The following is a 14,268-nucleotide window of genomic DNA, read 5'->3' as shown; positions in this document are numbered from 1 at the left end:
ATTTCATGCTAGGAAGAGAAAGGAGGTTATTGTAGTGTTTTAAAGAATATTTGCAAGAATTCTGTAGTACAGTCATAATATGAAACACAAATGCTTTTGTAGATGTAGACAAATGTTTGTGTATTCAAACATCCTGATGGGATATTTATTGCTTGTTTAATGAAACATATTTTGTTGTTTTGTTGTCCCCTGCAGGTTACGTTGGTCGAGGTTGTGTGTCTGCGTGTGAGTTGAACCCCTGTGAACATGGCTCCACCTGTGTGGCCATGCCCAGTGCCTCGCACGGCTACAGCTGCGAATGTACAGAACTCTACCAGGTCAGTCTAGCACTCTAGGGTTTCTGTTGAACCATTCTGAACACGTTCGGCAGTATTCACTGCACTTATAGGATCTGTAGGAATACTAATATAAAAACTTGTAGTACAGGTTATTTTCCTGTGTCTTGCCTATGTTTTGTCTCCTAAATGTGAAATGCTCCCTAGATTGCCTAACTGAAGTCCCTGTAAAATGTAACTAAACTAACTATACCTCACAGCATTGTCTAATATGTTTAATACAATATAATTCTGTGGTGTAATGAAGCAGTGATGTATGAATATGTGTTGCGTTTTAACTGTTGATAACCTTGTGGTGTTTTTGTAAGAATTCAAAACGGTAGTATCAATTCTTATCAATATCAAATCTTCATATTTGTGAGAGTTGGTGTTGATTGTGATGGTCTGTTAAAATAACCTTGCATTGTCCTACTTCTGTTCCAAACTGTGCTATGTTAAAGTGTAGTGTTGTTACCTGTTTCCGCCCTCCTTACCTCTGCTTGGTGCATGTTGCCTGTGAGTTTGTCTGTAGGCTTGCTGTTGTTCTGTACTAAACTGGCTTCTATGTCTCTCCTCCCTGCACACTTGCACAGCCTGACAAGGTTAGAGTTCCTACTATTATGTCTGTCTCACTGCTATTGCCTGTATATACATTATATAATACCTGCTGTAGTATATCTGAATATAGTTCTCCTTTTACATGTAATGTTATATCAAGTTAAGAAGTACAACTAATGACAGTCCATGTACGTAATTGATAGTCTGCACATACAAATGTATTACCAGTCCTCCATATTAAAGTGTTGCTGAGAGCTGTAGCATCAGCGCCTCCCAGTGAGTGATGTTAGTATTGCAGCCTCTTGTCACCACGTTTCTAGAATACATTTTATAACGACCCAGTTACGTCCAGGTGAAAATGACCACCAAAACCCAATTGCCATCTGTAAGACATTTGTAAGACAGCTTTCCATTTGGGACAATCACAAGATACCTCTATTTTTTTGTCCCTAAATTTTCTATTTTACTTTCCTGCTACATTTAATCCTGTAAAAGCCCAGGAACAAAGAAATTGAACTGGTCTTGCCTTGTGTTGATCTTGTGTTGTTGACCCATTGTTTTTCTGTGCCCCCCTCCCCACCAGGGTCAGTACTGTGAAGAGAAGATCCAGCAGCCCTGCCCCAGCCGTTGGTGGGGTTACCCCATCTGTGGGCCCTGCGACTGTGACGAGTCAAAGGGCTTCGATCCTGACTGTAACAAGACGACAGGAGAGTGTTACTGCAAGGTATGATATCCAGTTTTACCTTTATGTCATTCATAGAAAATTCAGAACCATTTCATTTTAGCTAAGAATTAGGAACTGTGTGGTTAAAATACTATGCAGAAGAAGAGCCACCAGTCATGGATAGGATTGCACTTACTCCCTAAGACTTAGAAAGCACTGAATTTGTATCTTGATGGACTACCTTGGCGGAGAATGTTACTGCAAGATGTGAAACCCAGCTTTACCTTCATGTCACTCCTACAGAAAATGGAAAACCATTTCATTGTAGCTGAAAAATGTGAGCTGTGTAATGTTTATGTCTTCGTCAAAATACTAGTAGTCAAGTACTATGCAGAAGATCTAGGAGAGCCCCTGTCATGGACAGTAGGTACTGCACTTTATTCACTGAATTGTACTACCTTGGCGTAATCCGTCACAAGTTTCAAAGCAGTGAATACCATATGGACAATTTTTCACACTGGCCAAAATCCAAAGAAAATGGCTGATCTTTTCATCGGATTCCTCTATTTTATTCGGATTCCTTGACATTTTGAGTGTTAAAGTATGTGATATTTTTCCCTGTTGTAGGAGCACCACTACCAGCCCAAGGACAGCGAGGTGTGTTACCCGTGTGACTGTTACCTGGAGGGTTCTAACAGCATGGACTGTGACCAGGAGACGGGACAGTGCTCGTGTGGGAACGGCGTAATCGGCCGCAGGTGTGACTCCTGCCACAACCCATTCGCCGAGGTCACTGGGAGGAGCTGCGAAGGTAACTACAGTTTCCTTTTTTTTTCTAGTTTATAGGTCATGGAGATATATAAAAAACTGTTCTACAGCAACTATGCAATATCAAGATTGAAGAATTAAGGGCGAATTGAGGCATTTACAAGGAACTGAGGAGAATTAAACCAGATGACTGTTCTTAACATTTGAAAGTGTGTAGCAAAACAGCTACTTCAGGGTGCTATAAGTTAATTAAAACAATAACATTGGACCAAGCAGAGCTTTTGTATCAATAGTGTAAAATTGCAGATACCATTACAGATTCTACCAGTTAGAGGGTGCAGAATTCTTGTTTGAGAAATAAACATGTTTTTTCTCGCGTGATTTCAGTTATCTATGACGGTTGCCCAAAGTCGTACGCCGCAGGGAAGTGGTGGCCGCAGACCAGGTTTGGTGTGACGTCGCGGGAGGAGTGTCCTAGTGGGGCTTCAGGTAGGCTTCAAACTAAAGATATAGATTATTTTAATGCATTATCATAAGCTACAAGCAAGCTGACTTGATACATTTTACATGTAGACTTATATGATGCCTATAAATAATTTTGTTTTAATTTTCAGTATTGCATGTTTACTAAAATATGTTTCTTTCAATGTGAAAATAGATTTCTCGTTGAAATAACTCTGCACTGTGTAGAAATGTGTGTTGTCTAGTTGGATTTCAAAGCACAAGTTTGAACAGTTACTGATAAACAAACTGTTTTGACTGCCCCCCTCCCCCAGGTATCGCAGAGCGTCAGTGTTCGGAGGAGACTGGCTGGCTTCCACCCAACATGTTCAACTGTACCTCCAGGAACTTCATACCTCTCAAGACAGCTGTAAGTCAAACGCATCTGTTCACATTACTATTTATATGAAAAGACTTCAATTTTCAATGGCAGTGCAAAACAAAAGGATGGTGTAACAAAGTTTAGTGCAGAGCTTTGACATTTGAAAGGATAGTCCTTAAGAAAGGTAAATATTTAACATTAGGAACCAGAGATACCAGACTCAGAAAATTTGGTTCTTGTACTCTTACCACTTTGAATGTAAAGGATAGTTTTACAGGTACACAATAAAAAATGTGTAGTAGAATTTGTAGAAATCGTAGGAAAGATTTAAACACTGATGCTGCACTGTTTCCATCTTGAAGTCTTAACAAAAGTTGTATTTCCCCCCCAGCTGGAGGGACTTGGCGGCAACAAACTGACCAGCGAGCAGGTACAGAACATTGCAGAGGACCTGAGAAACGCGACGGTGGACACGCCCGATCTCTACGGCAACGACGTGAACATCTCGTACCAGCTTCTGTCGCGCGTGCTAGCGAGGGAGACCGGGGAGGGCGGGCTGAACCTGACCGCAACACAGGACCAGGACTTCAACAATGTGAGTGTCTGGTCCTTGTCTTGGAGCAGTTCACAATTGTGCCACATTTTTATATTTGGTGCACAATCAAGTGTCACTGCATATATTTGCATTGGTACATATTTGGTGCACAATATTGGTGCACATTTTGGTATTTAGGTGCACATTTCAGTTCTCAGGTGCACATTTTGGTATTATTACACAGTTGGGCATTAGTGGACATTTTACTATTGATGCATAGAAATGAATGAAAATCCATTTGAATTTCTGTGGGCTAAATGATTATGGTATAGCAAAAAGATTTTGTGTTCGCAGTGGAGAATTGACTGCAAACCAACACTTGAAAATAAAGTGGATTGGTTTATTGGATGCCAAGATATTTTAAGATGTACCGGGGGGTACAGTAAGTTGTCAAAGCTGTTGGCAGGTTGGTTCAGGGCTGAAGTATCTTGAGTTGTTGGTATGAAATGTAAAGAAAGCTGGTTTGTTTGGTCACCAGAACTTGGTGGAGAGCATCGGTCAGCTGCTGGAGCCGAAGAACCAGGATTGGTGGAACACCATCCAGCGGACGCACAGCGGCACGGCGGAGATGTTACGGCTGTACGAGAAGTACGCCGAGACTCTGGCACGCAACATGGAGGACACGTACTCAGCACCGTTCGCCATCACAGTGCCTAATGTTGGTAAGTAATAAAAGGTTCAAGAAGAGAATGAACATTTGATATCTCTGTAGAATATAAGTTTTTTTTATTCATTATGATTGGGAATTTTTTGCTGGCTCAGAAAAAACAAGAAATGCCTTCAAGAACCAGAGTGCACTATTTTGCTTTTCCGGTGACTTAGCGCAATGCGAGCATAAGTTGTGCCAGGCTCACTGTATTTTTACGAGGCTCCAAAAAAATAGAAACAAACAGTTTTTTTCATTCAGATATCTTTGGCAGCTTCCGGCGCATTTTGATCTTTTACTCCCCAAATGTCATTATGAACTCACGTAGGCTTATAGTGGAAGAAAATGTGTAAAACAATGATGTTTAATATAATCAAAATCTTACATGATATCGCTTTTTTTCTCAGTCATGGCGGTGAAGGCGTTCGAGCGTGACAACCTGACGGGCGTGGCGATGCCGCAGTACGGAGACGACCTGTTCCAGGGCAGCGATGATGATCTGTTTGATGCGAGCACCAATGTCCAGCTGCCCTCCTCACTCCTGGGGAGCCAAGAGGAGGAGACCAACAAAATCAGCAGGAGGAGGAGACAGGCTGGTGAGGGGAAAATGCAAAATGAAAACCATCGCAACTGAATATGAGTCCAGTTACTTGAGTAACTGGCGTACCTTATTACCTGGATGCCTAACCTTCACCCATGTATCATGTACATTTGCTTTCAGACTAGACAACTTGAAGTATGGCACACTTGATGCATGGCAAAATTTATACACTGAAACTCACTATCCACGATTTGGTCCCTGATACCAGATATGAAATATTTCAGCATCAAGTTGACCTCCTTGTCTGTAATGATTTCCTGATTCATGTCTGCCCTATGGTTTGAAATTTCTGAATGAATGAATGAATGAATTTTAGCTGAATCCTGATACAGATGTCATGTTTGTTTGTTTGTTTGTTTGTTTGTTGCTAGGTGGTGAGACAGAGGTGGAGAGGAAGCTTGTCGTGGCCACCCTCCTGTTTAAGGACCTGGGACAGGTCATGCCCAAAAGTTACGACACAAGCAGCGGACTCTTGTGAGTTGTTTGTTTTGTTCATCTATCTTGAGGGTAGTCTCTTCATTTTTTTTATCTAAGTAGAACAGTGAACATGGATGTACATATAATGTAGCTTAAGAGTAATGTTAAAGTTTATGTGTGGCTACTGAAGTTACCATGATACAGAGCTAGAATGTAAAATCTTGTTGCCAACACAGCAAATCTTTGACTGTCCAACTGCAGTTGTCCTCTAGTCTAGCTCCAATTCAAGAGGAAAATTTTACTTATTTGTAATTGTCAAGACTTACCACATTTGTGGAAGGATTAACATAGCAGGGGACTATCACATCTGCAAGATGTCAAACCTGAGACCAGACTGTAAAGAGTGATTGTTTCTCTTTCTGCAGCCTTCCCGACAAGCCCGTTATAAACAGCCCGGTGTTGACCGTTGCTGTTTACGATGGTAGTGAGAACGGTACAGACATCCCCGTCGTTCTAGTGGACCCCGTGTACCTGGAGTTCAAACTCCTGCAGGGGGAGAACCGCAGCAAGCCTCAGTGTGTCTACTGGGACTTCAACTTACCGTGAGTTTCAGCTACTGTGGTTTCCTTGCGCCCCCAAGTATATGCTGTATTAACTGCAGTGTAACTGTTCTGACTTGTTGGTTGCAAAATCGACTTGTTGAATATTTCACTGTGCATATTCTTTGTGGTTTGTAACATCAACAATTATTTACCATCAGACAACATCACCCAAAAAGTTAAGAAAGGCTTTAACATAGTTAAAGAAAGTTCATTTTAGCAAAGCTTTCAGCTATAAAGTTATGGTGAGTAGCTATCAAGCCTCAGCATCAGCGTGCAAGCATGTCCAACCTTTGGGAGGCAGGAAACAACTGACATTAAACCAGATAGTGAGTGAGTGTGAGTTAATAAGGAAAATACTGTGAAATGTATGGTTAAAATGCAATAAAAATGTATATTTTTGGTGTCATGCAGGCATCACAATGGAGCAGGTGCATGGACCACCCGTGGCTGTCGTCTGACTAAGAGAAACGCGACCCACATCAAGTGCGGCTGTGATCACCTGTCCAGCTTCGCTATTCTGATGGACGACTCGCCCAGTGAGGTATGTGTATCGGCATGTGTGCAACTCTTGTCTGTTTTGAGACACATGGACGGCCTTTTGTTGTATCCCCAGTTGTATTGGACTGTGAATATACATGTAGTCCTGCATGACAGTTGAATCCAAAAGTGTTTGTCAAATTAAGAAATTCAAATTGTCCTTAGGAAAACATTTTGAAATGCTGGTGTCAAAGTTTGTTTTTGGGTGACAATTTGCAAAGTACAATGTCAACTCTTAAAATTCTGCCAGGCACACTAATACTGCCACTTTGGTAAAAAAAATGGTGAATTTAAAAAGATCTACAAATGCATCATCAGTAATTCCTGTCGTATGCATACTTCAGATATTGAAAATGGCATGGATGACAACATTTTTTTTAATACACCGGCCTTAGTGAGAGTTGATGTTGGGTAGCTATTCCAACTTCCTTTTGTCTGTGCCTTTAGATGAACACTGACAAAAAGTATTTTTGTCGTTCTGTATGGTGTTGGTGTTACCACAAGTGTTAACATTTCTGTGTGTGTCGTGTTCACCATACTCTGCTTCCCACCCCTTCCTTTCGTAATTTTGTGATGCACAACTGTACAAGTCTATAACTGTCTATGCTTGCCACTCCCCTCCCCCTCACCCTGCATGGTGCCTGTACTGTGCATGCTAATGCAGAACGACAAGGTACGTCTGAAAAATCATGCATTAATTGTCTAGAAACTTTAATATCTTTTTGTCTAGAAACTTTAATATCTTTTTGTCGAGTTGACAACCTTGTTCGAGAGATTTCCAAGAAGACGTATTCCTTACAGTTTCATTGTACTGATGCATTTATTTAGAACCAAAGAAATCTGTGCTATTATACCAATGGCGCCTCAATATTCAAATGATGACCTTGTGTTCCAGGATATGGTTGGGTCGATTCTTGGAACCGTGTATTTGTTGTAAACCAAAATAGCTCGTATTGTTTCAATCGTAGACAAAGATTGCAATCATTGATGACAACGCAGGACACTGTATACAAAATCACTAACGAGATTAATATAAAAGATTATTATAACATCCTGTTCATGATTTTTTGAAAGGTTATGGAAATGTGCATCCATGGAAATGACAAACAAGTCAATATATTTGATGTGTAAGGAGGGAGAAGGTGGTATATCAAGAATTTCGTTGATACACTTCTACAGTACAGTAGTATTATACTGGAACCACATACTCGCAGTGTCATGAATTTGCAGGACAGATTTCATATTGAAACTAAAATCACTACAAATGTTTTGAAAGAATTAGAGTACACGTAGATACCTTGGACATCCTGGAACAAGTGTTGCGTTGCTTGTCGTTGTTTCCTCTTGACACGTAGTTGACTTTTCTCTCCCCTTTCCTGGTGACTTGCACACTGACAGCCTCCAGAGGTACGTCCTCATCACACTTCTTGTGCTGCTCACTCGTCTGTGTTCTGTTCTTTCTCTGACTGTAACGGTATCGCAGCGAATTTGCTTCTCTTAAGATCAAATATTTCCTTTCGACATTACACAACGTCTTAGCTAAAAATGTAGAAAAATTGCTCTTCTGTTCTTTGACTGTAATAGAATCGCAGCAAGTTTTCTTTACTGCCTCAAGTAGCTTCCTTTGGCGTTGTTCTCTTGCATTTACACAGTCAAGAAGAAAGAAAGCAGTTTTTCCTGAGATTTTGCTTAGGGAATTTTACCATAACACACAAGTTTCCTCTCGCTGAAGACATTCGTTTATTGTTTGTCAACTAATCATCTTGTAAATGTACAAAAAATGTACCTAGACTAGACTGGGTTTTTTTAATGACATTTTGTCAGGGAATTTTACCATAATATGTACCTTTCCTCTTGCTGAAGATACGTATTTGTCTTTCCCCCCTTCAGTTTGGGCTGAACCGCCCGGTGGCGCTGATGGTGGTGACGTACGTGGGGATCGGCATCTCGCTGGTGCTGCTGGTGGCAGCCTTCCTCACCTTCATGTGCCTGAAGAACCTGCAGTCCAACACCAACACCATCCACAAGAACCTCGTCGCCTCCATCTTCATCGCAGAGCTCATCTTCCTGGTGGGCGTCAACGCTACACACAACCAGGTTAGGCTGTGACAGTCCTGTGATTTGTGTAAAGCTTTACTTGATCTTGGAAAATATGCACCCCGCTAAATATTCGCAACACACAACCAGGTAAGGCTGCAATGGTCTCGTAATTCGTGTAAAGCTTTATTTGACCGATGCAATAGCTCAATCGTGGAGTGTTTTCTCTTTGTAACCGGTAGGTCATGAGTTCAAACCCCGGCTGGGTCATACCAAAGACTTAAAAAATGTTAAACTTAAAAAATGTTAAAATGGAATTTGGCCACCCAGGTAGGATTTTTGCACAAACAATACTATATATTACATGTATGTAATTTGAGTAGAGATGACTGCCAATTTTACTATTCTTAGTAGATAGTGCTAATTACAACCTTATATCCATAATCAATGGAATGAGGATGGTCTGACTACTCATCCGTCAAAAACGACAGGAGACTCCATCCAGAATCAGTGACACCAGATGAAACAAGAAATTTACAAAAGATGACATGTTAGATGTCTCATTTATGTGCTGATGTTTCCCTGTTGTTACAGCTTATGTGTACCCTGGTGGCCATCCTGCTGCACTACTCCTTCCTGACGGCCTTTGCCTGGATGTTCCTGGAGGCCCTGCACATCTACCGCATGCTCACCGAGATCCGCAACATCAACCAGGGCCACATGCGCTTCTACTACTCCATCGGCTGGGGCGCACCTGCCATCATCGTCGGCCTGGCATTCGGCGTGAAACCCGAGAGCTACGGCAACCGAGATTTCTGCTGGCTGCAGGTCAGGAGGCAATTAATTTGTCGGTCTTCTAAGACCATGAAAATACTTCTTATACACCATGTACTTATTTTTAGTTTTACACTTAGAACGTTTTGAGTTATGATGCGAGTCTCTGTTTTTCTTCCCCCCAGTCACGGGTGTAAGCCCTTCTTAACCCTTGTCCTGCTGGCAATTTTTACACAATATTTTCAAATAATTTGTCCAAGTCCTTATCCAAGTCCCAAGACCCTTGACTTTTTTACCCTGCGATGGCATTTGTTGCATTTCGCTGCGGTGTGATGCGTTGCGTGAGAAATACCCCCAAATTGTACATATCCAGGGTGTACCATAGATGGTACTGTATGTGCAACCCATATATATATATGGGACCCGGCACAAGGGTTTTAACTTCCTGTCTCCAAAGCGTTCTGTTTGTCGCAAGTGTCTCCCATGTGTTAATAATGTCTCATGTCCATGTCTGCAGGTGAACGACCGGCTGTTCTGGACGCTGGCCGGCCCGATCCTCCTCGTCGTGCTCATCAACCTGTTCGTGTTCATCTTCGCGGTGCGTCGGCTGCTGCGTATGGCCCGGAAGGACCCGGAGCACCAGTCCCTGAAGTCTGGGCTCATGGCGACAGCGATACTCATCCCTCTCCTGGGCACGACGTGGGTGTTCGGCGTCCTGGCCGTGAACCAGGACCTGGAGACGTTCCACTACATGTTCGCCATCATGACGTGCATGCAGGGCCTGTTCGTGTTCCTGTTCCACTGCATCTTCAACCCCAGCGTCAGGCAGGGCTGGAGCAGGTGCTGGGGAAGGTCAGTTTTTCTGGAGCGAACCAGCCATGTGTTAGCCTCACACACACTTAACTTAAGCAGCTTTACCTCTTTATGTTAGGCCGCAACAATTGATTTTGTTGGCTCCTTGGATTTTTTTCAAAAATATGAAACAACAGGGGACAAAAACAGTAACAACTAGGAAGACTTTCTTTAACTGTTGGGGGCCAAAATATAAGCATTTTACAGTTGATTTAGAACCTGAAAGTCTTTTTTTGCAAATCAGAAAAAAACTTAGTGATTCTGAGAGCCAATTGATTAAGTTTGTGTTGGGATCAACATAACTTGACCCTAAAACAAAGATTTCTCTTGTAATTCACATTGCACTGTTTTCTGCCTGTCGGTTTTTAGGTGTTGTGGTAAGAAGTTTAAAAAGGCTGTTTCACAGAACAGTTGAACAGTTCTGGGGTCAATATAACTTGACCTGGATTGAAGCAAAGGTTTCTCTGTAATTCACGTCACACTGTTTTCTGGTTTTAGGTGTCGTGGTAAGAAGTTTACGTACGAGGACAGCGTGACCACCAGGACCACGCTGATGTCGCGCTCGGCGCTGGCGTACAACAACACGTCGTCCGCTGACGGCGGGCTCCACCGCATCAACATCGGCACCTCCACCAACTCCACCGGCAGTCGCTCCACCAGTAAGACCTCCACCAGCCAGCTGTGGCGCACAGACGGCATGCTGCGCACGGGCTACAACCCTAACGACTACAAACCCAACCACCCGCTGTTCCAGGACGGCAAGATCAACAAAAATGAAGGTGGGGAAAATAGGGTTGATTTTTGTGCCTTCTTTTAAAAGTCAATATTGAAATTGCCGAAATACTGCCAAAGAAGAAAGAATTGAAATTGCTAACTAAAGGAAGGTGATTAGTATTGCAAATCATTGAAAATTCTATAATATAATTTCATTTGGGGTATGTGAAGAAGGGTAGTTTACTAGTTTACTCGTAGTGTTTTGCAATGTCTTCCTTTCCATGCCATTATTGCAAAGATTCAGAAGGTTAAGTTTCAACATGTCTAGTAATTCATCACTTTGATTTGAGTTTAAAAGTGAAAAATGATTGGTTAAAAGTGATGTTTGATACTGCATGTGCATCATGATTTTTTAAAAGCTTGTAAATATAGTAATTTTTGCCAGCTTGCCATGTTCATTCAGCCTTGGGATTATTGAAAATGTTATCTGCAGTATTTTGGGCTTTGATTATCATTTCTTTTGTAAGTGAACCTGAATGCTGGTCTGTTTTTGTCCATGCATGTTGTGAACTTTCTGCATTGTGTTGCTGTCTTGTTACTGAAGCATTTTTTTAATTTTATTTTTTGCTTGAATGCAGAAGTAACAGTTGCACAAGTGGAGGGAAAACCAGGTAAGAACTGTTAGTAATACAATGTGCAAAAATAACAATACTTACTACATCATTGTGTTGAATGCCTTTTGGAACTTTGTTACCTATACACAAAAAGTTTACTGATGACTTGTAAGAGTTGATACTAAAGGGTTGCTAGAAAATTCAGTTGAAAGTTCACTTACTTGCCAGCTCCTTTATTTTCAACTTAAAGCAACCAGTGTTTTAAGAACTATTGTCTGCTACGTGTAAGTTTAACCTGTTAAGTACTAATGCCCACCCCTGCCCCATGTGAACTGATTTTATGACCTCTCCTCTGCAAACCCAAAGCGAGGAAACCCCGTCGAGTCAAAAAGAAGAGTAAGAACTCTCTCAGTGTCTAGTTCTGTGGAAGTGACTACATTTTTGTACAACTTGGTTTCTTGTACTAGTATTTTTGTGGCTTAAGTAATGTTTGTCATTGAGTACAGTGTATTGATTGGTTCCTTTTTGGGATTATTTTTTTTCATAAAAGATGTGGGTTTAAAAGTTTTGATATTGAAAGTTGCTAGTGAATTGTGAGTGAATTACATTTGGAATACAAGTTGTAGACTGGTTTATTTGGGTCAGAAAGCTGATTAAGACCGAGTGATTCGGTCGAAAGTTCCTGCCGAGTCAACTTTCTTGAGTTGGAGAACAGGTTAATTGTCTTTATGTATTTTACCTACTCAGATGAACTTTCATGCTACTACTACTACTACAATGTATAAGATGTTGACCATTTTTGTTTGCATGTCCACAGAGGGTGATTCAGACTCAGACAGTGACATGTCCCTGAACGACCCGGATGAGGAACTGTCGCTGGCGTCCTCCCATTCCTCAGACGATGAGGAATACGACGGGCAGCCCAACTGGGAGAAAACCATCAAACTCAGTGGTAAGTCTGCAGTACATGTACCTGTACCTCAGGTCTTCATGTTATACAATGTAACATTATCAAAAGAAGGTTCAGGGTTGCAGTGATGCCAGTTTTTATCATTAGTGTCTAGGGAGAGGTCAGTCATCCCCAGAAATTCTTAAGGGAGAGGTGCTCCCTTATTGGTTGATGAAAAATCAGCGAATTTTCCTGAAATACTAAGAGAAAACCCTAAATTTGAACATTTTGGGAGAGGTGCTAGGATTTTGGGGAGAGGGGGAAGCACCCTTGCTTCATTGCTTGGGGAGAGCCAGTTTTTATCATCATATAGTGTTTAGGTAATTTAATTTACTAGTTCGTATTATAATAACTACATTCTTTGGAGCTGTGCAGGTGTGTCTGCCTGCCTTGGCCTATAGTACAGATAGCTTGTAGCTACAGGTAGCTAAACTTGAGTCATACATGTACGTAGGTTATTCCAGAATGGCCTTGAATTGTATACTGTTGGCCCAGGCGTGGTGTGTTAAACCAAGGCTTTAATAAGTTATGTTGATGAAATGGTCTTGTTTATTTGTTGATAACTACCTCGAGAGCAGGATGACAATGTGTTGCGTGTTGCCAAATGAAAAGGCCTTTGTTGACAAAATTTGCGCATCCTTGTTATGAGTCGTGAGCTCGTTTGTTATCAACTCGTGTCCTGGCCAAAGTGTCAAACCTGTCACGGATGTTCTAGTGTATCCTCAGTGGTGCCCAAACTTCTAGGTATTTGTTGAGTTTGCAAAAGTATGTTTTTGGACATTTGAGGTAAAAGACTGAAGTGTTTTGCGCAAAACAATCCTCTTGTCTATTCCTGCTGACTCTGAAAAAATACAGAATACAAAAAAAAAGACAAATTACACCTGAACATTGACATCTATACATCTATACATACCGGTACTATACATGTACACCAAACACAGGATTCTTCTTATAAAAATTTATTTGGCAGAGGAAAAAAGTTTATGAAACTATGATTTAACTAGGTTAACTTTGTGAGTCAATGAGTTGTGGGGAGGACATTGATACAGATGGGGTTGAACTTTATCATACAACATACTCTATTCATGTGTCGTAGAGGAAACATATAGATAAAGGTATACTAAGACCACCACATCAGAAAAAAATGAAATAGGATCAACTAAATCAATTTAAATGCAGCATCAGATCAGAAATCCCTGAGATTCAAGACTTATTTAGGTTTCTAGATATTTAGGTGACTGTTTAAAACATCAACATTCTTCAGAAAGTTCTGATAACACCATTTTTTTTCAATGTGGTGGTCTTACAGTACCATGTACCTGGCAAAATTCCGAGACTTGACATTAGGTTGTACCACTGTGACAATGCTTTTCTGCTGCAGGTACTACTGTGCATGTGCAAAGCCCTTTATTTCTTCCCTGCAAAGTGTGTGACTGTGTTTCAGTGCTCCGGTCAGAATGTCCGTTGTGTCTGACCCTGTTGTTGTTGACCTTGAATCCCCCCTAGACTTGTCCCTAGAGGTCGTAATGGAGGACGCCCCCAAATCTCTCAGGCCAATTCTTAAGTCTCCAAAAAGTTCGCGGTCCTCTCGGAGCCGAAGCTCCAAGTCCAGCCGGGAGCGCAGAGAAAGGAGAATGTCGGACGAGGGGTCCGAAACCAACTCCGACTCCTCGGCGGCAAAAGAACTCAAACAAATTCTAAAGAAACCCGGGAGCCGCAAGGGGATCGCCAAGAGCGCCTCGGGAAATTTCTACTCGTCCTCGTCGAGCTCAGAAGACTCGGAGAGCGAATACGAGTTCTCCA

The 14,268-nt window shown here is 41.6% G+C and overlaps 1 protein-coding gene across 1 annotated transcript in view; it reads left to right on the top strand.

The window, feature by feature from the left end:
* Positions 1–14,268, top strand: part of LOC109471571 (cadherin EGF LAG seven-pass G-type receptor 2-like) — a 74,506-nt gene that overhangs the window by 44,671 nt on the left and 15,567 nt on the right. The window contains 18 exon segments of the mRNA XM_019770925.1: positions 196–317; positions 1,456–1,596; positions 2,164–2,347; positions 2,692–2,793; positions 3,081–3,175; positions 3,519–3,722; positions 4,201–4,384; positions 4,776–4,964; positions 5,341–5,443; positions 5,812–5,988; positions 6,400–6,529; positions 8,416–8,622; positions 9,157–9,390; positions 9,854–10,188; positions 10,687–10,967; positions 11,541–11,573; positions 12,334–12,468; positions 13,972–14,268. The exon segment at positions 13,972–14,268 is cut by the window's right edge and continues 20 nt beyond it. Coding sequence (XP_019626484.1) covers positions 196–317; positions 1,456–1,596; positions 2,164–2,347; positions 2,692–2,793; positions 3,081–3,175; positions 3,519–3,722; positions 4,201–4,384; positions 4,776–4,964; positions 5,341–5,443; positions 5,812–5,988; positions 6,400–6,529; positions 8,416–8,622; positions 9,157–9,390; positions 9,854–10,188; positions 10,687–10,967; positions 11,541–11,573; positions 12,334–12,468; positions 13,972–14,268 — 3,153 coding nt within the window.

Source organism: Branchiostoma belcheri, unplaced genomic scaffold (genome assembly GCF_001625305.1).
Source record: "Branchiostoma belcheri isolate BF01 breed outbred unplaced genomic scaffold, Haploidv18h27 scaffold10, whole genome shotgun sequence".
Classification (NCBI taxonomy): Eukaryota; Metazoa; Chordata; class Leptocardii; order Amphioxiformes; family Branchiostomatidae; genus Branchiostoma; species Branchiostoma belcheri.
Note: the sequence above shows the minus strand (reverse complement) of the source record. Positions and strands in the feature narration are given on the sequence as shown.